This window comes from Colletotrichum destructivum, chromosome 4 (assembly GCF_034447905.1).
Source record: "Colletotrichum destructivum chromosome 4, complete sequence".
NCBI lineage: Eukaryota > Fungi > Ascomycota > Sordariomycetes > Glomerellales > Glomerellaceae > Colletotrichum > Colletotrichum destructivum.
The window spans coordinates 2,010,382-2,028,948 of NC_085899.1; the positions used below are offsets into that span (position 1 = coordinate 2,010,382).

The 18,567-nt window shown below is 53.5% G+C and overlaps 5 protein-coding genes across 5 annotated transcripts; 1 reads left to right on the top strand and 4 right to left on the bottom strand.

Moving 5' to 3' along the window:
• Positions 1-562: 562 nt before the first annotated feature.
• CDEST_06507 (Putative oligopeptide transporter, OPT superfamily) lies at positions 563-4,023 on the bottom strand. Its single transcript, XM_062922666.1, has 9 exons — positions 3,283-4,023; positions 3,070-3,191; positions 1,851-3,015; positions 1,778-1,786; positions 1,581-1,726; positions 1,292-1,506; positions 1,126-1,238; positions 967-1,065; positions 563-907 (listed from the first exon to the last, which is right to left on the bottom strand). The coding sequence occupies exons 1-8, from the start codon at positions 3,670-3,672 to the stop codon at positions 991-993; spliced, it is 2,235 nt and encodes a 744-aa protein (XP_062778717.1). The 5' UTR covers positions 3,673-4,023; the 3' UTR covers positions 563-907; positions 967-990.
• Positions 4,024-4,430: 407 nt separating this feature from the next.
• Positions 4,431-9,182, bottom strand: CDEST_06508 (Putative RAVE complex protein Rav1). The gene is made up of 8 exons (XM_062922667.1): positions 8,830-9,182; positions 8,552-8,740; positions 6,197-8,467; positions 5,700-6,137; positions 5,391-5,637; positions 5,086-5,336; positions 4,792-5,020; positions 4,431-4,735 (listed from the first exon to the last, which is right to left on the bottom strand). Exons 1-8 carry the CDS (start codon positions 8,908-8,910, stop codon positions 4,509-4,511), a joined length of 3,933 nt encoding a protein of 1,310 aa, XP_062778718.1. The 5' UTR covers positions 8,911-9,182; the 3' UTR covers positions 4,431-4,508.
• Positions 9,183-9,275: 93 nt separating this feature from the next.
• On the bottom strand, positions 9,276-13,441 carry CDEST_06509 (uncharacterized protein). Its single transcript, XM_062922668.1, has 2 exons — positions 12,781-13,441; positions 9,276-12,674 (listed from the first exon to the last, which is right to left on the bottom strand). Exons 1-2 carry the CDS (start codon positions 12,875-12,877, stop codon positions 9,646-9,648), a joined length of 3,126 nt encoding a protein of 1,041 aa, XP_062778719.1. The 5' UTR covers positions 12,878-13,441; the 3' UTR covers positions 9,276-9,645.
• A 267-nt stretch (positions 13,442-13,708) lies between these two features.
• Positions 13,709-14,273, top strand: CDEST_06510 (Putative NADH dehydrogenase [ubiquinone] 1 alpha subcomplex assembly factor 8). Its single transcript, XM_062922669.1, has 3 exons — positions 13,709-13,954; positions 14,013-14,108; positions 14,181-14,273. The coding sequence occupies exons 1-3, from the start codon at positions 13,745-13,747 to the stop codon at positions 14,202-14,204; spliced, it is 330 nt and encodes a 109-aa protein (XP_062778720.1). The 5' UTR covers positions 13,709-13,744; the 3' UTR covers positions 14,205-14,273.
• Position 14,274: 1 nt separating this feature from the next.
• On the bottom strand, positions 14,275-18,186 carry CDEST_06511 (Putative aminoacyl-tRNA synthetase, class I, isoleucine-tRNA ligase). Its single transcript, XM_062922670.1, has 4 exons — positions 17,742-18,186; positions 17,315-17,668; positions 15,553-17,254; positions 14,275-15,490 (listed from the first exon to the last, which is right to left on the bottom strand). The coding sequence occupies exons 1-4, from the start codon at positions 17,814-17,816 to the stop codon at positions 14,382-14,384; spliced, it is 3,240 nt and encodes a 1,079-aa protein (XP_062778721.1). The 5' UTR covers positions 17,817-18,186; the 3' UTR covers positions 14,275-14,381.
• Positions 18,187-18,567: the final 381 nt, after the last annotated feature.

The window sequence follows — 18,567 nt, forward strand, 5'->3', positions numbered from 1 at the left end:
TTTTTCCTGGTCCGACCCGTTAGGCTCTGAATAATATTGTGAGTATGAAATACAAGATGGTGTTTCTACTCACTTATTTCTACCTGGGGGTCTTTCTTTTTTTTTTTTTTGGTACAACTTTCCCGTGCTTTGGTCCGTATTTGGGCTCGGTTGGTCTCGGGTTCAACAGACTTTGGTTGGGAGTGGCAGTTGAATGAATTGTGAGACGGATATTTTTTTTTTTCACCTACCATCTAAGCTGTGTGGGACTGTGCTGGGGCCCAAGGCAAGATCTGGATGGCGCAGGAGCAGATGCAGGCAAGTGCCTACTTAATTGCCTGCCCGACCTGACTGGCCTGACTTGCTGATTTAAAGGTGGGATTATTTTTATTTTCTGTAGTTTTTCGTGTCATTGCAACTTTAGCGTCAAATCGTCCAACAACAAGAGGGGATTGGCCTAACACAACACAACCCATGCACGGCGGTTGTAGGCGATATCTATATCCGGAGGGCTACGCTGTTGTTGTCGTCAGCTTTTAGGGGGGAAGGACGACAACCTTCCGCTGCTCGTCATTGCCTCTAAGCTATCGAGCCTTTTATGCGCTGAAGAGATGATGGAACCTACACGCCCCTCGGAGGCCAATGGACTTTTGAATAAAAGCGCCATACTTTCTCTGACTGCACAACGCCACTGCAAATGCCTTGACTTTCTGATAGACACCTTCCTTACATGATGAGAAGTTATTCGGTGCTGTCCCGTTTCGCAACAAAACACTCTGTATCAAGCTACCAACCCTGTCATTACTATCACCAAGTCAGGCTCTAATCCCGCGTCTCTAGTTTTGGTTGTCAATCCTCGTGCAGCCTACCCCGTTCGTACCTTTCCTTCTCTTCCGCACTCTTTACCTTCAGACGCGTCTGTTCCCGCCTTCATATGCTACTTAGTTCCAAGGCCTAGTCTCGGACATTGCGGAACATCACACATACCGTAAATGCTATCCTATGTCAGGCCTAGTAATGTGGTACGCCGAGGCTCTGCAGAATGAGGTTGACGATACTGAGGAACCCCTCGCCAAGAATGAATCCCTGAAAACCAAATGCGTCAGTTAAAGGTCTCTTCATGCACAAACTTCAAAGTATGCTTACCGAAGCCAACACAATCAGCGGCGTACTCGACTCGCCTCGCCTTGTGATCCAGTACCAGCTGAGCATACCGCCAACTGTCCTGGCTAGTGTGAAAGATGGCACGTTGTACATTCCTAAGGCTTTGTCAGTGCTAGTGCATCACGTCTGTGCCTCTACAACCACTGACCAACCGCCACGGCAATGCCTCCTGGCACCAGCGGCCGCCACACCCTGCCAGTCGTCGTCGCCCTGACAAAAGTGGTTATGGCAAAGACAATGCCAAACCCGAGTGCCCACTCTTGAGCCATGGGCGGCAAGCCCTTGCCTGTGACCAACCTGGCTGTAAATATCCACACGTAGCCTGTGGGGACCTGGAATAGATCACCGGGAATGGTGTAGACTCTAGAATGGAATTATTAGTAGCTTTTCACGCAGATGAGCACGTCTGCCGTTTACAGACGGCAGGCAGGACTCACGCTGTATACAATTGGTACACAAAGGCACTGACGATGGCGCCTGCCGTCGCACCAATTACCTGGCCCCAGAATTGGGCGTTAGGTGCAGCTCCGAGAAGATGGCCTGTCTTGAGATCTTGCATGAGGTCGCCCGCTTGCAAGGCACCCTAGGCATGTCAGCTTGCATCACAGAGAGACCATCGATGAGATGAACATACTGCTTCGGACTATGGCAATTGTCAGCAACGGCCCACACACCACAAGACAGGGATGTCATTGTTGAAGACTCACCACGGCGCCTGCCACTAGGTTGATTAACACACTCGACTTATGCGACTGAGGTATGATGAGGGCGAAGAAGAGCTGTGCAAGTTTGCTAATGCCAGAAACGGGGTTGAGATCCGTCTCGCCGAGTGCTCGGACACCCATGATGCTGAGAAGGAGCGCCATGAGAACAGCGACGACGGTCGCGTAAAGCGGGACAAGGTCACCAAAAACTAGGTGGATGGTCGTGATGCAAAGCAGGATCGACAATACTAAGCCGACAGCCACAACCTTGTTGCTGATTTGCTGCTCCGGCAGTGCGTCTGCCTCATCCAACCGGAAACCATCATTTGTCGACGCCGACGCTCTGCGAAGCACGGCCGGGCCTTGTGTCGCCCCCGGCAAAAGCCTGGAGGTGCTTGTTGCTTCTCCGTCTTCGTCTGTGTTCAAAGCCGAGTAGCCCTGGCTCGAACCGTGTCCAGTCCCCAGATACTGTTGCCCTTGATCCACCATTCGCTGCCAAAGTCCTGTGATCCCTTCGCTGCGGAACCGTTGCGCCAGGGGCCGGAAGGCGATGTACCCAAGGTTAACGATGGCATCAGCAAGCATGATGGCTAAAGAAACCCACACGATCCAGCCTTTGCTGCCAGTCTCCCAGTCATCGATGGAGCCGGGCGCCCAACCCTGATACTTGGCCAAGGGGGATAGTACACCCCATCCAATGACAGCGCCGAAGAGCATGTGCAAAGTTGTCTCGGGACCCATGATGATGCCCTGGCCGATGTAGGCCGGGCTTGGATTCAAAGTCCACAACCAAACCCCAGCAGCCTGGCTGCCGAAGACGGGGATGTTCCGCAGCGCAGGTAAGAAGTAAGAGCAGAGTGTGTAGAGGCCCGAGACTCCAAAGCATATTAGCAGTAGCCTCATGTTCCGCGCCCAGTCGTCATGAGATCCGTTCTCCGGGCCATCGAAGTTGGCGTTCTCGGGGTCTGCAATGTTTGCAGGATCACCATGGACAGATTCTGGTGCCGGGTCCGACTTGCCATCCTGATCCGGGACCAGGCTTGCAAAGCCACCCGATACGGCATCGGGACCGGCCTTGCGTGTTTGGCCATGAAGAACCCCAATGAGCACGGCAGTGCTGAAGCCGCTTGGGAAGCGCAGCCTCTCGCGTATGATTACCTGTCGTCGACTATCTTGTTGATTAAATGGACTTGCTCGATGAAAGGTTTCGCGGCCAGCTTACAGGGGGACAGCAAAGACAACGCCAAAGTAACAGAGGCCCAGGGACCAGAGGACCAGCTTCCAGAGAGGGATGTTGAGGGGTCCCTGTTCCTCGGGAGCTAGGAGATAGTTCATTGCGGGAATCTGAAGAAACGTGTCAGCCACCGGTCTGGACCATTTCCCCGTACATTTTGCAGCAGGCAGCAGGGGAAGAGCGGTTGATAGGGAGACCTACCACACCAACGAACCCGCAGCCGAGTGGCATGATGGCCATGCTTCCAGCCACGGTCTGAACGAGTACGTTTTCGACAGGACTGAAGGGGAACAACAGGTGGCGAGAAAGCGCCTTGAAAATGCCGAAGCCGAGCAGACTGGCCGGCATGGTCATGGTGCTTACCCATCCAGTCTGTAGGCCAAAATACATGTTGGAGAAGCAGATGACGAGGCCGACCAAAAGGCCCACAAGGACACCGCGAAGAGTGAAGCTGCGGCCGTTGATAACGGGTCCTTGCTTAAGGGTGTTCGCAGTGTTGGCGTCGTGGATCTGAATAGTACTGCTAGATCTGACAACACTGTGACCATCGTGCCCGCCTTCATCGTCGCGGTATCCCCGGTCTGGAGCCATGTTCACTTCTTCACGTGGTGATTGCGAGCGTTATGCGAAGGATAACCGACGAGGGCCGCCAAGGGTTGCAAACTCGAGGTCGATTCCCGTGGTGGGGGTAGAAGAGGAGGAATGAGCGTTACAACCTCACTCTGTGATGGATGAGACAACCCGACGTTCGAATCGTTGTCGGCCGCGAAATGTGCATGAGAATGCTTGTAAAAGGGATGAGGGTAGCCACGAGACAGAGAGTATGCAGAGAGGGGGTGCCGTGTTGTTCACTCGGCTCGGTTGAGGCGGTATGTCGTGCTTGATGAAATAGGAAGTCGAATACTCAATTACATAAGACGGCGCAACAGAGCGTCGACGAAGCCCCCTCCCCAATGATGCACGAAGTTGTGACACGGGATCCGTAATTGAATCCTTATCTCACCGTCAGCGTGTGGAGGCCGACACAGTCGCTGAGTCCAACGCTAATCCGAGTCCGGTCACGGCCCGGACGGAGCTCGGCAAACACGCAGGCAAATGCATACCAGCTGGAAAATGTACTCAGTACTTTCTTCCTGTAACGTTGGAACTGAGCTGGACGATGACGTGCTTGGCAGCAACCAAATAAAGGTGTCACTGCTTAATAAGCAAGCCAACCTCTATTCTCGCTCATTGCTGGGGTCCACTTGTCGACCAACAACGCTTGTGGACTCACTACAGCGAGCTATCAGAACTGAACTTAGATTGCACGAACAGCGAGGCTGATTGATGCCTTGCGGCTTGCTCCACGCATCTCATACAAACCTGCTATCATTCATTGTGTTCGAGCTACTAATCAGCGAGCTAGCTACTCCTTTCTAGAACCCCTTTCAAAACCCGAAGCTGTCGAGCAGCGAGCTAGAGTCTGGCTCTTGGAAGACTGTGGTAGTCGACTGCTTTCCCGATCCGCCGGATCTCATTGCGACATGGAGGCTCGACATGGGCAAGTCTGCCACCACCAGCGAACTACGTCGGCGTAGCATCTTTAGCGGATTCACCTCGCCGCCTAATCCGTTGGTCATGCTCGATGCTGGTTTTAGGAACTCCCAGTTGCGAACTAAAAGCTTGTCAGCCTTATACTCTGACACATAAGCATCCATGTGTGGTACGTACCCAGGTCCAGACCGAGAAGATCGCAACCCATACGGTCGTAGAGCTTGGCGCTGTGAAGAACAAATTCCCACTCGACGCGTGGGGTGACCTTTGACGCGCCGCGCAGTGTTTGGAGTGTCTTCTGTCGTAATTGCGAGTATAGCACCACCAACGCTGGATCATCTGTCAAGAAGAGTTTCGATCTCATATCAGGAGCATAAGGCGTTTCCACCAGGGTATAGACGGGGGACTACAACGAAAGGCGTGCATTAGAGAATAGCAACCACTATTTGGGTCGATAGGGTGGCGACTTACAATGAGAGCCCTGACCGCCATATCCTTGCGGTTCAACATCCAGAAGACCCACGACGCGAGCCAGCGATTACCCTCCTTGGCTGCCACAGCAAGCACTTCCTCTTCCAAGAGCTTTCTCAACACCGGACCTTGGTCACCTTCATACACGCGCGCGATTGCCACAGCAAGCTGAAGGTCCTTGAGCTGGTTCAAACAGACGTTTACAGCGTCCTGCAAATGATCGGCAAGCAGGAAGAATGCTGCCGCATATTCTGCACGCCACAAACATTAGCATCATAGTATGAGTCAAGTCGCATGTAACCTACCGAACCGTCGCTTGCTGAGTAGGGCGTAAGCGTTCTTCAGAGCTGTCGTCCGCCACTTGGGCTCTTCAAAATTGTTAGCCAGCAACTTCTGCGTTGCCCCTTGCTCTCTGTTCCAGTGAGCTATGCGCCAGAGCCCCTGAAGAACTGTCTTCTTCTTCAGGGCTAGATAGTAGATGCTACAATCCACTGGGTTCTTCATATCGCTCTTGGTATATTCGTTGCGAGCCACGTTCTCGAATTGTGTGCGCTGCAGGCAATGTTAGCATACTTTGTGCCAACCATTGGCCAAAGGAACGGGAGAGTACTCACCAAAGCGTTGAGGTCACTAAGCCACATGAACATGCCGCTCTCTCGCGCATCCTCCCAGCGCACGGTACCGTGACATTGTTTGATAACGAAGTCAGTGAGAATGTCTTGGCTGGTTGAGTGGTAAGCCCAGTTAATCTCTCGCCACGACATCTGAATCTCGCTTGTCCGGCCCTTGCGGAGGCCATGCTGACGGAAAAACAACATGAAACGAGCGCCGTTCTCGTCGAGTGATCTGCGTTGTTTTTCTACCAGGCCAACGCATTCCACAATATCCGCTAATTGTATTTGCTCGTGTCCCGAGAGCTGTCGAAGGCCGACCTTGGTCAGTCGCTCGTTGATGGCATGTGCAGTCTCCTCGCCAAACGTTTCGTCTGCCTCGTCTTTGGATGTTTGAAGACTGAAGTGAGACCCCAAATGGGCTTCTGACGCCTGTGATACCTGGTAGCGATGTCAGTGAGAGGTGTCTCCTGGTGGTTGCAATACATGAAAGTGCCCACCTCGTCCGTGTAAAAGACTGCCGGATCCAACCCCAGGTAGTCATCAACTGTCTCACCGGCAATGAGGAATTTGAGTGTTTGGTGCAGAGACATGAGCACGTTCCGCACCACCGTGCTTTTGCCGGCAAGGATACATTGACTCAGAAATTGAGGATGGAAAACCGGCAGCGGGCCATTAAACCTTTGAACGGCCTCAAAAAGATCCCAGACGCCGTTCTTCTTGTGTGGAAGTTGTAGGCTGCTGACCAGAGAACTGGATAAGTCATAGTCTCTCCCGTGAACAAACATCTGGTTGCCAGAGCCAATGACGAGGTGCCCGTCACCTAGCCATGTAGAGTCGCCTATTGGATGAGGCGTGAACTCACGAATGCTGATCTCCCGGACTGCAGCCCAAGCCGGCCCCTTGTTCAGGTAGTCAAAACGCATCTGGCAAAGCAGGACCACCTTGGACTGGAAACCTACTGCAAGTATCGATTGCGAGTCTGGCGTTGAGGTCCAGTCAAGATCCTGGATGGTGTTGTGCGTACCATAGTCCTGTGTGAACTCAAGCCGAGCGCCGCCGATGTCCCATATGAATAGCTGCGACCTCCCCGAATCAACGAGCGCAGCCTTCTTGAGAGTGCTTCCACTGACGAGAGCGGGCTCTGAAAGACCGGTCTCTGCTGAAGACGTGGAGAGCCACCCAACATGTTTTCCCGTTTTGTCCACCCTAGCTGTCCAGAAATCTACTCGGCCGGTATGGGTATAAGATATGGCGATATCCCTGGCAAAAACATCCAGGAAGCTTGATGTTACCGGCGCGGATCCTGCCGGATCAACAGGGAGCATGTAAGCGATTCCTTCGGCATCCTTCAGTTTGAACCTGCAAAATTCTCGTATCGACGTATCATCATGGCCATTGGTGTGTGCCTCAGTACGCTGATGCGAGTACCGAGGCAGGTTGACCTCCCAGACAAGTCCTTCTTGCTCCGAGGTAATCGTGGCAATCTGTGCAACGGCATAATTCTCAACCCTTTGCCGTGGTAGAATTAGGAGACAGAGTGGCTTCCCTGAAATCTCATACGGCTGTCGCTCTAATAAAATTGCCCTTTGTGGCCGGCAATCCCATAGAGAGATGGTGTCATGCTCCAAAAACACAACAAAACGACCCTTGCGTAAGACGCAAATGCGATGAATATGAGCGCTCCCCGGAATGACGCTCTGCCGCGAGAGGTTGTTCTTCTCTGAGTGGGTCCAGACAACGCATTCGCCCTCTTCCGTTCTAGACACAACAGCTCGACCACTGAAGTTTCGAACCATCTTTTTGATGGGCGCCGAATGACCGGACCAGATACAGCGCCGAGTGAGACGATTTTGCTCGTTGATGGTATCGAGGAACTCCACCAGGTTCGCTTCGTAGACATGAATCTGTCCATCAAAGTCATGGGCCAGTATATGTAGCCGCCCGGTCTGTCGATCGCAATAGCTCTGTATTTGAACGTGTAGACCAGACCGGATGTCGAGTAGGTGCGACTCGAAGCTTGCGACTTTGACAGCGGTCTTTGGTTTGTTAGTTCTCGAACCAACGTCTTCGAAAGCATATATAGTCATGTTTCCTGCGCCATCAGAAGCAACACAAAGTTCGGGGCTCTTGTTTGCAAGGGTTATCAAGTTCTCGAGAGCAGTGTCGCATTTGCCTTCCTGAACTGGACGACGCTGAACAGTGACCTCGGCGGCAGCTGAAACCTCTCTCCCGTCGATGATGAATGAAGCCAGGGGTACTCTGGTAAGGGGAGATTTAAGGCTATGTTCTCGGAGTTCAGAGGTCAAATCGATGGCCCCCCAAAGATTCATGTGCCCAGAGGCATGCGTATCTGCGCCTATCCAAACGCGAACCACGTTATCGGCGCAAATAGTATAAAGAGCGTTTTCGACCGTTTGCTCGGCATGGAAAGGCTTCCGCCATCGAAGACTGGTGATAACGTCCGGGTGGCGCAAGTAGGCCAAGTCAAAGCGCACATCGTCGGCTCCATAAGTCAATCGGCGCCAGACCTTGACTAGACAATCTTGAAGTCCAACCGAAGCTATGTATGCCGAGTCGTACGAGAGCTCTGCGACCTTCAGGGGGTTCGGGACAGGCTTGTTCCATAACTGCGCGGGCTCGGCAATGGTCGAGTACAAGTAGAGGGCGCAATGGCCAACGAGGAGCTCTTCAGTACCACCCCAGCTTAAGGAGACGCCGTCGGCGGCATTTTGAGGATCGGGAATTGGAAATGATGATTGAAGGCCCCACTAAAAGGTAGATGCTTCGTTAGCTGCTGTGTGCAGCGAGCCAAAAGTGATGGATGCAGCGGAGGGACGTCGGCTTCAACGCACCTTAAGAGCATCTTCTGGCTGTCCAAACGGCCTGTAGACTCTTACGACAGATTGGGTACAGGTGGCAATCTTGCCCGAAGATTCATCAAAGGCTACGGCTTGCAAATGACTCGGGTCGTCGTCGTAGATGGTCTGGAGAACGGTATCCGAATCGGTGAGGATGGTAAATGCGCTGCCGGTTATGTAGACCTGCAGGGGGGAGATTGTCAGCACTACATGTGACGACGGCGACGACAACTATAAGGGCAAGAGAAGCGAGGGATGTGTTCATTTCTTACATTGAAGTGTCTCGTGTCCCAGAAGCCCGTCGCAAGAGCTTGGAGCCCAGACCTCGGTCTGCCTGGGAGGACTGCTCTCATCCTACTAGCGAGAGGACCACAGCAGCATTGCTCAGGTGGGTAGAAGTGGCGCGAGTGTCAGGGAACGCAATGCTGACTGAGTTGTTTAGGTGCTGTTGAGGTGGTATGGAGCGAGGACCGAGTTGGTTGTCTTGAGATGGGGTGAGGTGCGAGCTGAGCTATGCGAAAGATGGGCTTAAGGTAAGGTAGGCAGGTAGGTAGGCAAGTAGCTCAATTGAAGTGCTTCACATACCTAGGTAGGTTGGGCTTTGGAGGATTTAGCATGTCGGCGATACGTACCTCTGCTATTCCAGAACATCTGACGAAAGGGGGGGTTCAGGAGCGCGTCGCAACCTAACAAACACCGCGATAAGATAAAGCACCCCGGACCTCAGCCAAACAATGACGCCAGCATACAAGTATGTATACTTACACGAGTTTTGTTGTATCGAATGCACACTAATCTAGGACTAGCATATTTGCGCCCTGAAAGCGCCTCCTAGGTACCCTACCCAAGTGAGGTGTTGGCATCTACTGATGGACGTGATGCTCCTCATCTGCACCACATGACAAGCAGATAACATCCAACATCCAACCTCCACCCTCAAACTGTTCTTAAGAGACACCAAAGCAGTCCTCATCTACTCATTAATGGTTTCCAACAAGCAAACATCTACAAAACCGCATCATATAATCCATGCTCGTCGAGGGCTGTTCATCCCCCGCCACCCATTCATCCAAAGCCTTCATCATTTCTTACTTTCTGCTGCTGGACCCTTCTGGCATGCTATCATCGGGCGCCCGTCGCGTATCTGCCACGGAGAGTCTCTGCGCCTGTGCAAAGGAAAGCCTGCTCAGCTGGCCTGTTGGAGCTGGAGGCATGCTCTGGTTGTAACGCTCCCGAAGCTGCCGCTCGAACGGCGTCGTTAGCGGCGCGAATGGTGTCATGGAAGGCAGCCTGACAGAAGATGCCATGCCTGTCCATCGCGTCGGCGTGTCCATGACGACCCCATCGACGTCGGGCCCTGACCCCGCGCCGTCATGATCCTCGTCCTCGACGGCCGGACCGACCTCTTGGATATTGGAACCCCTGAGTGATAAACCGCCGGCTCGCTCGTGAACTGCCCTCGAGAGTGGTACCGAGCTGTGACCGAGTCCGAACCCAACACCTCTCCGCGAACTTGCAAGGTTGGGTCGTGTGGCCGTCGACTGCTGCGACGTGGAGAAATCCCTATCCCCTTTCCAGCGAAGCAGAAGTCGCCGCACCACTTTCTTACTGTTTCTCTCCCGGACATCGAGTGCGACGTATTCGCGGCTCTTGAGCTGTAGCAAGGTCGATTGCCACTGGCTCCAATACCGAGACTTGAGTGTCAGTCCCCAGGCCTGATTGGCAAGGTCATGTGTCCCCGCATGGTCTTGCGACATGCTCCGCCATTCATTAACCCATGCGGCGGTCAAAAGCCTGCCTGCACCCCAATCGTTTCTGCTCTTGTCTCGCCATGTTTCCAGCATGCGAACGAGGCGAGCCCGTTCGACCACACCGTGATGTTGAATCGCCTCCCAGCTGATGTTGCCATGTGCACGAGTAACTGTCTTCCAGCGACTGAGGTGACCTTTAGTAAAGGTAGCCTTGACGTGTTTTCTGCACTGCGCGTATAACTTTCGAGTACTGGATCTCCAGGATGCCTTTAAGCGCCACGTCTTCAACGCGTGGGTGGCACTGACGTAGAAGCACCCACGCTTCGACCACGTATTGAGGCTTCTGTTGTAATCAACATCGAAATGCCATGACTCCAAGGCCTTTTGCGCTCCTTGATGCACTGCAAACCGGCGAGAGCTTGTGCTGGTCTTGGCCAACACCGAAGCCTGCCGTTGCCAATTGCCCAGGACCTTAGTTTTTAGCATGCGATCTGACAAGTCCATGAGGAATTTCCCGCCTCGCGGTTGCCGTGCCCGTGGCGCTTGGCCACCTTGAGAGTCGACATGCTTGCCACGGCCGTAGAAATTGGCCTCGCCAAGGGATGGCGGTGCCTGACAAGCGGCTTGCCATCTTGACAGGGAGCTACGAAGGAGCCTGACTCTCAACTTGGCCCTGAAGAACTCAACCCGAGTGTGCAAATGCCACTGACTCAGAGAACCGCAGACAACAATGAATCGGCGGAACGACGCAACGCCCTTGATGTGCGATGAAGCCTGACGGTGCCATATCCTGGTGGCCTGTGACAACTCCTGCCTCTGACGTAGGGCTTCAATATGTGGCTGCAGTCTTGAAGAAATGACGCAGGCTGAATGCCAGTGTTGTAGATAAATATTCAGAGAGCGGAACGGATGTTGAGGTTTAATGTGAGTTGGACAAGAGGCAGACCATTGGCTGAGAGCGTTCTGGACGGATTTGCGCTGAGCATGAGCTAAGGCGCAATGATCATTTAAGATCGCCTCATCTGCGCGTCTGAGCCACAGGGTTAGAAGTCGTGTGGTAAAAATGCGACGGCCCTTGAACCTGGTCTCGGCCGTCACGAGCTCCCACGAATCGAAGTGACGCATCCGCATGATATGTCTCCTGGCCACAGCTGTCCGTTCAAGCTTATCCAGAGCATGTTGCTCCCAATGGGATATTCCTCTAAGGAGTAGCAAATACCCGGCTGCCTTTCGTGATTGTCGTTCCAGTAGAGCATACCGTGCCTCAGCTTCCAGGTCTTCCCGTGTTTGCAGGCCATTTTCCTGTCCTTCCTCTTGTTCGACCTGGCTACCAGGTTCTTCGACAGGTTGCCCTTGCTCAAAAGAGTGTTCGGCTGGTTTGTGTGTGATATACCCCTGAACGGCTATCTTATGCCCCAAAGGCTGTTGAACGGCAAGTCCAGGCCTCGCCGGCTCTTGGACATCGGACTCACGGACTACGGGCTCGTTCTCAAGATGGACAACTCCGCCGCCATTTCCACTCGGCTCAGTGGTGTTATCCGGCGGTAGTAACCAGTTCACTTTCCGCACCGGTTTGGACCGGGTGAGCGCCGGGGTTTTGTTTTCGTTCTCCGTGTGACCGGCAATGGGAGGGTTTACAGGCTTAGCAGTAGTATCGCCAGAGACCTGTTGCTTGTTGTTACCGGCAATCGAATGGTTGTTTTGGCCAGTTTGCTCCGTGTTTTCAACTGCCAAGGTCGTATAACTTTGTGGTGGCGGCGGCGGTGGTGATTGTGTTTTTTTGATAGAAGTGGCTGGCTCTGAACTCGACGAGTTCGGCCCCAGGTCGGTGCGCGTCAACCTTGGGGGAGATCCGGAATCACCCAGGTGGTGTGTCTCGTGCGATGCCGGATGACGAGGATACGCGACCTTTTCCTGATGGGCTGGCTGGGGGGGTGAGGGCTCATCTTCGGAGAGCTCATCTTCGGAGGGCTCATCTTCGGACGAGTCAGAGTTGCGATCGGTCGCCGATAGGGAGAGCGACTGCTGAACAGACCCCTCGTGACGCGAACCGCTGTAGAAGTCTGGGCCGTTGCCATGGTCCGAGAGAATCTTGGAGCCGTCGCTGCGGCTGTCGAATTCGAGTCCGATACCCATCCTTGATAGGACGGCGCGGAGTTTCTCCACGAGCAATCCATCGCCGCGTTCGCCGCCAATCCGAAAGACGAGGCGGGAAATGTGTTGGTCCTTTTCCGGGTCGAGGCCATGGAGCGGCAGAATGTCGTCGTAGGCCTGGAATAGTGCGTTTGTTGCCAATCGCTCTCCAGCGGGAAGGAATTCGAGAATTTCCTGCGCGGCCGTGACGATATCGTGCAGAAGAGCGACATCTGCGAGTATTCATTAGTCGCATTGCGCTTACGGGTTTGTTTGTTCGCAAGGCGCGAGCATAGACCCAAAGAGTGGCTGAGATAGCGCAAATAGAAGCGCACTCACCTTCGTCACTGTAATAGAATTCGGAGCTTTGGACAGACTCGAAGCTGGATATGCCGTCACGAGGAGCCAGCGCTGGGCGATACGGCAGCGACGGCATGTGAACTGGCGCCGAGCTAGGAGCATAATAATATGGTGGTAAAAAAGCTCTCCAGTGGTGTTAGTGATGGCTGGGTTTGCGATTGGGCCTAGATGCAGTCGTGTCGCTGAGAACAGAACTTGAGGTTGATGTAGAGGAATTATAAGCGAATGATGCTAAAAAGGCATTCGAGCGCGACAAAGGTATGTATCCACGGCCACTGAAAGAGAGGGAGAAGGGGGGTTGTCGCGACCCAGCCCAAGGCGAATTACCCCCGTGTTTCTTTCCCCCCAACTAGGTGAGCGGGTGTTCAGTCGCGTCGCAAGACTCGCAGAAATGCGCTGAAAGGTCGGGAACAATGGCAACAAATCTTGATCGGGCGTGGCGCTGTTAAGCCTGCCATGTCCACCGTGCGTAAAGTAGGCTGCAAAAAGAGTGCAGCTGGCCAACGTCAAGGGCGAGGACGATAGTTGAAGGAATAATGGTCAACGAGGATTAGGTTTGCGGTCAAAGTCGACTTGCGGGAACCGGCTAAGGTCGTAACTAGCTAGGAAGGTAGGTGTAGTGGCGTTGGAGCGAATGGAGCTCCCCGACCTCCCATTTTCTGTGCCCAAGCAGAGTTTCTTTTCTGTTTACTCCTTGTCCACGCTTCCCTCTCTTGGCTACTGGACAGATCAGCCACTGGTGGAGACCCTGCCGTTGGCTGGGCTGCATCATGATCCTAGCGTCGCGATGTGGATTTGATTGGTCAATGTGCTATGCCCTGTGTCAATATGCTTTGAAACGGATACCCTGTGCATGACAAGGCCCTCACGTCGTGCCCTGACCTGAACAAACAAAAACGGCGATGAGGTACTCTGTACTCCCTTTTCTTCTTGTTTCGCATACATGCATGGCGTTGTATTGTATTATGTCATCTACGCTGCCCCTACAAACACACATCAATCTGTCACTCATCTTGCATTGTACCACGCCTCATCCAACTGTCCCGATCTATTGAGTTTATATTATCCAAATCCACAAAGCAGGTGGACATGGTACGCACGCGGCCCATCCAGAAGTTCGCTGCGGCAGTCGGCCAATGCTCGGTCGAGGTCGGTTTCCCCCTCAATGGTCTTGGTCATTCGTCGGAGGCAGAACACTGATCACTGCATAGACCTCGTTATACGGCAAGTGTATCGTTGCCGACTACAACGCCGTCCACAAAGACAAGTGCGTCAAGGAGTTTCTAAAGTTAAAAGATTGTTACCTTGTAAGCCGCCACTACCGTTACCCCCAGTTGTGGTTGAGGCAATCGCATCACTAATTACGGTCCCGACGATAGGCTGCCGCCCGGAAGACAAACTGAGCGTGGTAGAAACACAATAGAAATCAATTCGATTGTAAAACTTGTGATTTTGCCTCTCTCTTTTTTTTTTTTGGGGGGGGGGGGGGCGGTTCCAGGTCCGCGCTCGACATGGCCAACAGTCATTTAGAGTCTGTATGCGCTGCCAGTAAGCGCCCTATCAACTTTGGCACCTCATGTCTACAACTCGAGCAGGCGAAGTAAGAATGTCGCGTGCTGCACTTCCTGCTCCTCCTCCATAATCAATCCCTTTTGCTGCTTCGTCGAGATCTCGCCCTCCAACTTGGTGACGTCGTGCTTGTCGACCGGTCTCCGCAAAGCCTTCTCGATGGCCTTGGTTTGAGACACAAACACTTCCTCGAGGCCAATGTTGTCAGGGTCGCTGATGACCTTGTACTCCATCTTGATGTCATCTGTAGGCTGGAGCTGGGCCTTCTTTCTCAGGCGCTGCACACGGTTGATGATCTCCCGGGCGAGACCTTCGTGCGCGAGCTCAACATACAGCTCCGCGTCCAGTATAGTGAGCACGTCGTTGTCAGAGTTCGTCTCCAGGTTCTTAGAAGACTCGTCCTCCTTCAGCCCGCGCCTCACCACAAGGTCGCCCTCCTCCAGCTTGATTCCGTCGACCAGGATTTCCTTCTTCTCCGAGTACTCCTTGACAGCGTCGCTACTGAGCGTCGGAAGTGCCTTTTTGACGCGCGCCATGTCCTTCTTGAGCTTCTTGCCCAGCACTGGCCAGTCTGCAGTCACACTGTACTGGACATTGTACTTGGCCTCGTCAGACGTAAGCACCAGGTCTCTGATGTTCATCTCTTCTCTGATGTAGGATGAGAGAGATTCGAGATCCTCGAGATACTGTGGGTCACGGTGGATGACCACAAGGGTCTTCAGGGGCGTCTTGAGACCAACAGACCTTCTTTCACGAGAGACCCGGACCAGGTCGATGACTCTCTGCATTCTGCCGACTCTACGTTCAACAACTTCGTCAAACAGCTCTTGTCGTACTTCGGGGAACGGCAAAAAGTGGACGCTTCGCGCATCTTCGGCCTCGGCCTCCTTGGGAATGAAGGGGCGCAGCTTCTGGTAGATGGTGTCGGTGATGAAAGGGGTGAAAGGGGCAAGACCACGGCACAGCGTGAAAAGAACCTCGAACAAGGTATTGAGCGCATGCTGCGTGTCCTCGACGCCATTCTCGCCCTTGAGGCGTCTCCTGTTCAGCTTAATGTACCAGTTTGTGGTATTCTCAATAAGGCCGAGCAGGCGAGGGACGACAGTGTAGAGACGGTATGCTAAAGGGTGGTATTAAGTGTTAGTGAGGTTCGCATGTTGAGGCGAGATCGGGGTTACATACCGCTCATCTCCTCGTTGACGAACTGCAACAGACTTTGGCAACTGGCCAAGATCCAACGATCCATGACGTTCTCGTTGTTCGCCAGGCCCTTGGGATCCCAAGCGTAGTCGATGTCCTCGACCTTCTTCAGTAGGGACACCTGGCCCTCGAAGAACTTGTAGCTGTTCCAAAGGGGCAGGAGAACTTTTTGCACAACCTCCTTCACGCCGGACTCCTTGAAGCGCAAGGGCTCGGCACGCACAACAGGCGAGTTGATGAGATAGAGCCGCAGAGCATCGGAGCCGTACTTGTCCATGACAATATCAGGTACCGGATAGTTCTTGAGACGCTTTGACATCTTCTTTCCGTCCTCCGCTAGAACTATGCCGTTGACGACGCAGTTTTTGAAGGGAATACGGCCGAAGAGATGGGTACCAAGCACAAGAAGGGTATAGAACCAGCCTCTGGTCTGGTCCAAACCTTCGGCAATAAAGTCACCAGGGAAGGACTTCTCGAACTTGTCCGCGTTCTCGAAAGGGTAATGCTGACTTGCGTACGGCATACTACCGGACTCAAACCAGCAGTCAAAGACTTCCTCGATGCGCCTGAGGGTACCTTTGCCCATCTTACTGGGGATCGTAATGTGGTCAATGTTGTCGCGATGAAGATCAGTCAAGTCTCCGGTGTAGCCGCTCAACTCCCGCAGCTCCTCAATGCTGCCGATGCACACACGCTCTTCCATGTCCTCGCTGACCCAGAGAGGAATGGGTGTACCCCAGTACCGATTTCTCGAAACGTTCCAGTCACGCGCGTTCTCGATCCAGCTGGCGAAGCGGCGCTCCTTGACAAAAGAAGGCACCCAGTGAGAGCCCTTGATATTCTCCAGCATCTGAGGGATGATCTCAGGGATGCGAACGAACCAGGACGGAACAGCGCGGTAGATGAGGGGGGTGTCGGATCGGTAGCACATTGGGTACGAGTGCTTGAGCGTAGAATCAACCACGATTTTTCCGGCAGTCTTCAGGTGCTTGATGATGTGCTTGTCGGCCTCCTTGACGTGCATGCCGACAAAGTCAGAAACGCGGCCAGTGAAGTGACCGCCGTCATCTATCGGGTCGGGAGGGGGTCTACTCTCCGTGACGATGCCAGCGGCCAGGGCGACGTTATAGTCGTCCTCACCGAAAGCGGGCGCCTGGTGAACAATACCCGTACCGCTGTCATCAGTGACATAGGTGGCATTCAGAACCTGAAACGCGACGTCCTTATACTCCTCATAGAAGTAGTTGAAAGGGGGCTCGTACTTCCAGCCCAGCATGTCCTTGCCCTTGATCTTTTCGAGGATTTTGAACTTTGCCTTCTTGACATCCTTGTACAAAGTGCCGAGGAGTTTCTCGAGCAGGATGTACTTCTTACCAGACTTCTCGTCGACGATTTTGATGTACTCAAAGTCAGGGTGGGCGGCCAGGCCAAGGTGGGATGGCAAGGTCCATGGAGTGGTCGTCCAAGCCAGCAAGTTGGTCTCGGGATCGTCCCGCAGGGGAAAGGCGATGACAATGGCAGGATCGCTGACATCTTGGTAGTTTTGGTTGGCCTCAAAGTTGCTCAGCGCAGTCGTCAGAGCTGTCGAGTAAGGCATGACACGGTGTCCCTGGTAGACGGCGCCCTTGTCGAACAACTGCTTGAAAACCCACCATTCCGACTCCATGAAGGTAGGATCCATGGTCTTGAGCGGAGGCATGTCAGCACAAAGTGATCAAGAGTAAGCCAAGAGACAGATGCTTGCCTTGTAGTCGTTGTCAAAGTCGATCCAACGGCCGAGCCTCTCAACAGTGTGGCGCCACTCCTCGCTGTAGCGCATGACGATAGATCTGCATTCGGCGTTGTAGTTCTTCAGGCCTAGTTTCATGACGGCAGCTTTGCCGGAGATTCCCAACTTCTTGTCAATCTCGTGCTCGATAGGCAGGCCATGGGTGTCCCAGCCAAAACGTCTCTCGACGTGGAATCCCTTCATGGACCAATATCTCGGAATAATGTCCTTGATGGTAGAGGCCAGCAGATGGCCGTAGTGAGGAAGCCCTGTGGCGAAAGGAGGGCCATCGTAGAAGGTATAGAGGGGCTTGCCCTGGGTCAACTCAAGCTATAAAGGGAACGTTAGCATGACGGCCAAGATCAAAAAAGCCCAAACCGTGGTCGAAGTGTGACTAGCTTACCTGACGCTCAAAGGCCTTGATCTCGCGCCATCTCTGGAGGACGGCCTCCTCCTCCTTGGGAAAATCGATAGACATGATGTCGAGGGAGGTTGTTGTTGTTGTTGTCGAAAGCGAAGGCAATGCACGACGAGGGTTGTGGTGTGTGGTTCGGGCAAATCAAATATTCTTACGCCGAAGACGGCGGCGGGGTGGATGTTGTCGTCGGTGTTTCCTCGAGACGAAGAGGGGCGGAGAATGGTTTGTTGCGCCGCTGGCTCTTGCCGGTGTACGAGATCGAGTTCTAAAAAAGAAAGGAAGCAAATAAGAAAAGAAGAAAAAGCGGCTCACAGGGAGCGGGAAGAAGACGCAGGTCAGAGTGAGTCAAGACCAAAAGAGTGCGTTCAGGTTCTCTCGGTGGGCGAGGCTTTGGGGCGTGAGGTATTTGGAGGGGTCGTTGGATCTTTTGGTGCGAGGGGTGAGTCAGTGGGGTAATTTTTTCTCAATCAACTTTCCTACCTCCCTACCTACCCTACCTGAGGTACCGTACCTACTCGGAACGTGGAGCGCGGGGCAACCGGCTGGGCAGTAAGTAAATGTAGCTACTAGGTAAAGTGCATACCCAAGCCCAGAGGGGCTCTTGGCTGTGGTGTTGAACTGTCTTTAGGTACTTACCTGCCTTACCTAAGGTAGGTAGGTAGGTACTGACTGCTAGAATGCCGGTTGCACACACCTGTTGCTGTACCACTCTTTGCGCTCCTCCTGCCACCGCCTGCCTGCCCCAGTCAAGGCGGGACTCAACCCAAAAGTTGCCAAAACAAGCGGAGTAGGTACCTCGTGCCTCCAGAAA

What these genes read in the sequence shown, in the direction of transcription:
- CDEST_06507 (XM_062922666.1), bottom strand. Translation starts at nt 3,672, where the DNA reads ATGGCTCCAGACCGGGGATACCGCGACGATGAAGGCGGGCACGATGGT. An exon ending in AGGCATTGCCGTGGCGGTTG is followed by an intron (nt 1,239 to 1,291) that starts GTCAGTGGTTGT and finishes ACAAAGCCTTAG; the next exon opens with GAATGTACAACGTGCCATCT. An exon ending in CGCTGATTGTGTTGGCTTCG is followed by an intron (nt 1,066 to 1,125) that starts GTAAGCATACTT and finishes TTTGGTTTTCAG; the next exon opens with GGATTCATTCTTGGCGAGGG.
- CDEST_06508 (XM_062922667.1), bottom strand. Translation starts at nt 8,910, where the DNA reads ATGAGAGCAGTCCTCCCAGGCAGACCGAGGTCTGGGCTCCAAGCTCTT. An exon ending in ACTCAGCAAGCGACGGTTCG is followed by an intron (nt 5,337 to 5,390) that starts GTAGGTTACATG and finishes TGTGGCGTGCAG; the next exon opens with AATATGCGGCAGCATTCTTC. An exon ending in TGGCGGTCAGGGCTCTCATT is followed by an intron (nt 5,021 to 5,085) that starts GTAAGTCGCCAC and finishes CTTTCGTTGTAG; the next exon opens with TCCCCCGTCTATACCCTGGT.
- CDEST_06509 (XM_062922668.1), bottom strand. Translation starts at nt 12,877, where the DNA reads ATGCCGTCGCTGCCGTATCGCCCAGCGCTGGCTCCTCGTGACGGCATA. An exon ending in ATTCTATTACAGTGACGAAG is followed by an intron (nt 12,675 to 12,780) that starts GTGAGTGCGCTT and finishes GAATACTCGCAG; the next exon opens with ATGTCGCTCTTCTGCACGAT.
- CDEST_06511 (XM_062922670.1), bottom strand. Translation starts at nt 17,816, where the DNA reads ATGTCTATCGATTTTCCCAAGGAGGAGGAGGCCGTCCTCCAGAGATGG. An exon ending in TCAAGGCCTTTGAGCGTCAG is followed by an intron (nt 17,669 to 17,741) that starts GTAAGCTAGTCA and finishes TTCCCTTTATAG; the next exon opens with CTTGAGTTGACCCAGGGCAA. An exon ending in ACTTTGACAACGACTACAAG is followed by an intron (nt 17,255 to 17,314) that starts GCAAGCATCTGT and finishes CCTCCGCTCAAG; the next exon opens with ACCATGGATCCTACCTTCAT.
- CDEST_06510 (XM_062922669.1), top strand. Translation starts at nt 13,745, where the DNA reads ATGCATGGCGTTGTATTGTATTATGTCATCTACGCTGCCCCTACAAAC. An exon ending in CCAATGCTCGGTCGAGGTCG is followed by an intron (nt 13,955 to 14,012) that starts GTTTCCCCCTCA and finishes ATCACTGCATAG; the next exon opens with ACCTCGTTATACGGCAAGTG. An exon ending in AGTTAAAAGATTGTTACCTT is followed by an intron (nt 14,109 to 14,180) that starts GTAAGCCGCCAC and finishes TCCCGACGATAG; the next exon opens with GCTGCCGCCCGGAAGACAAA.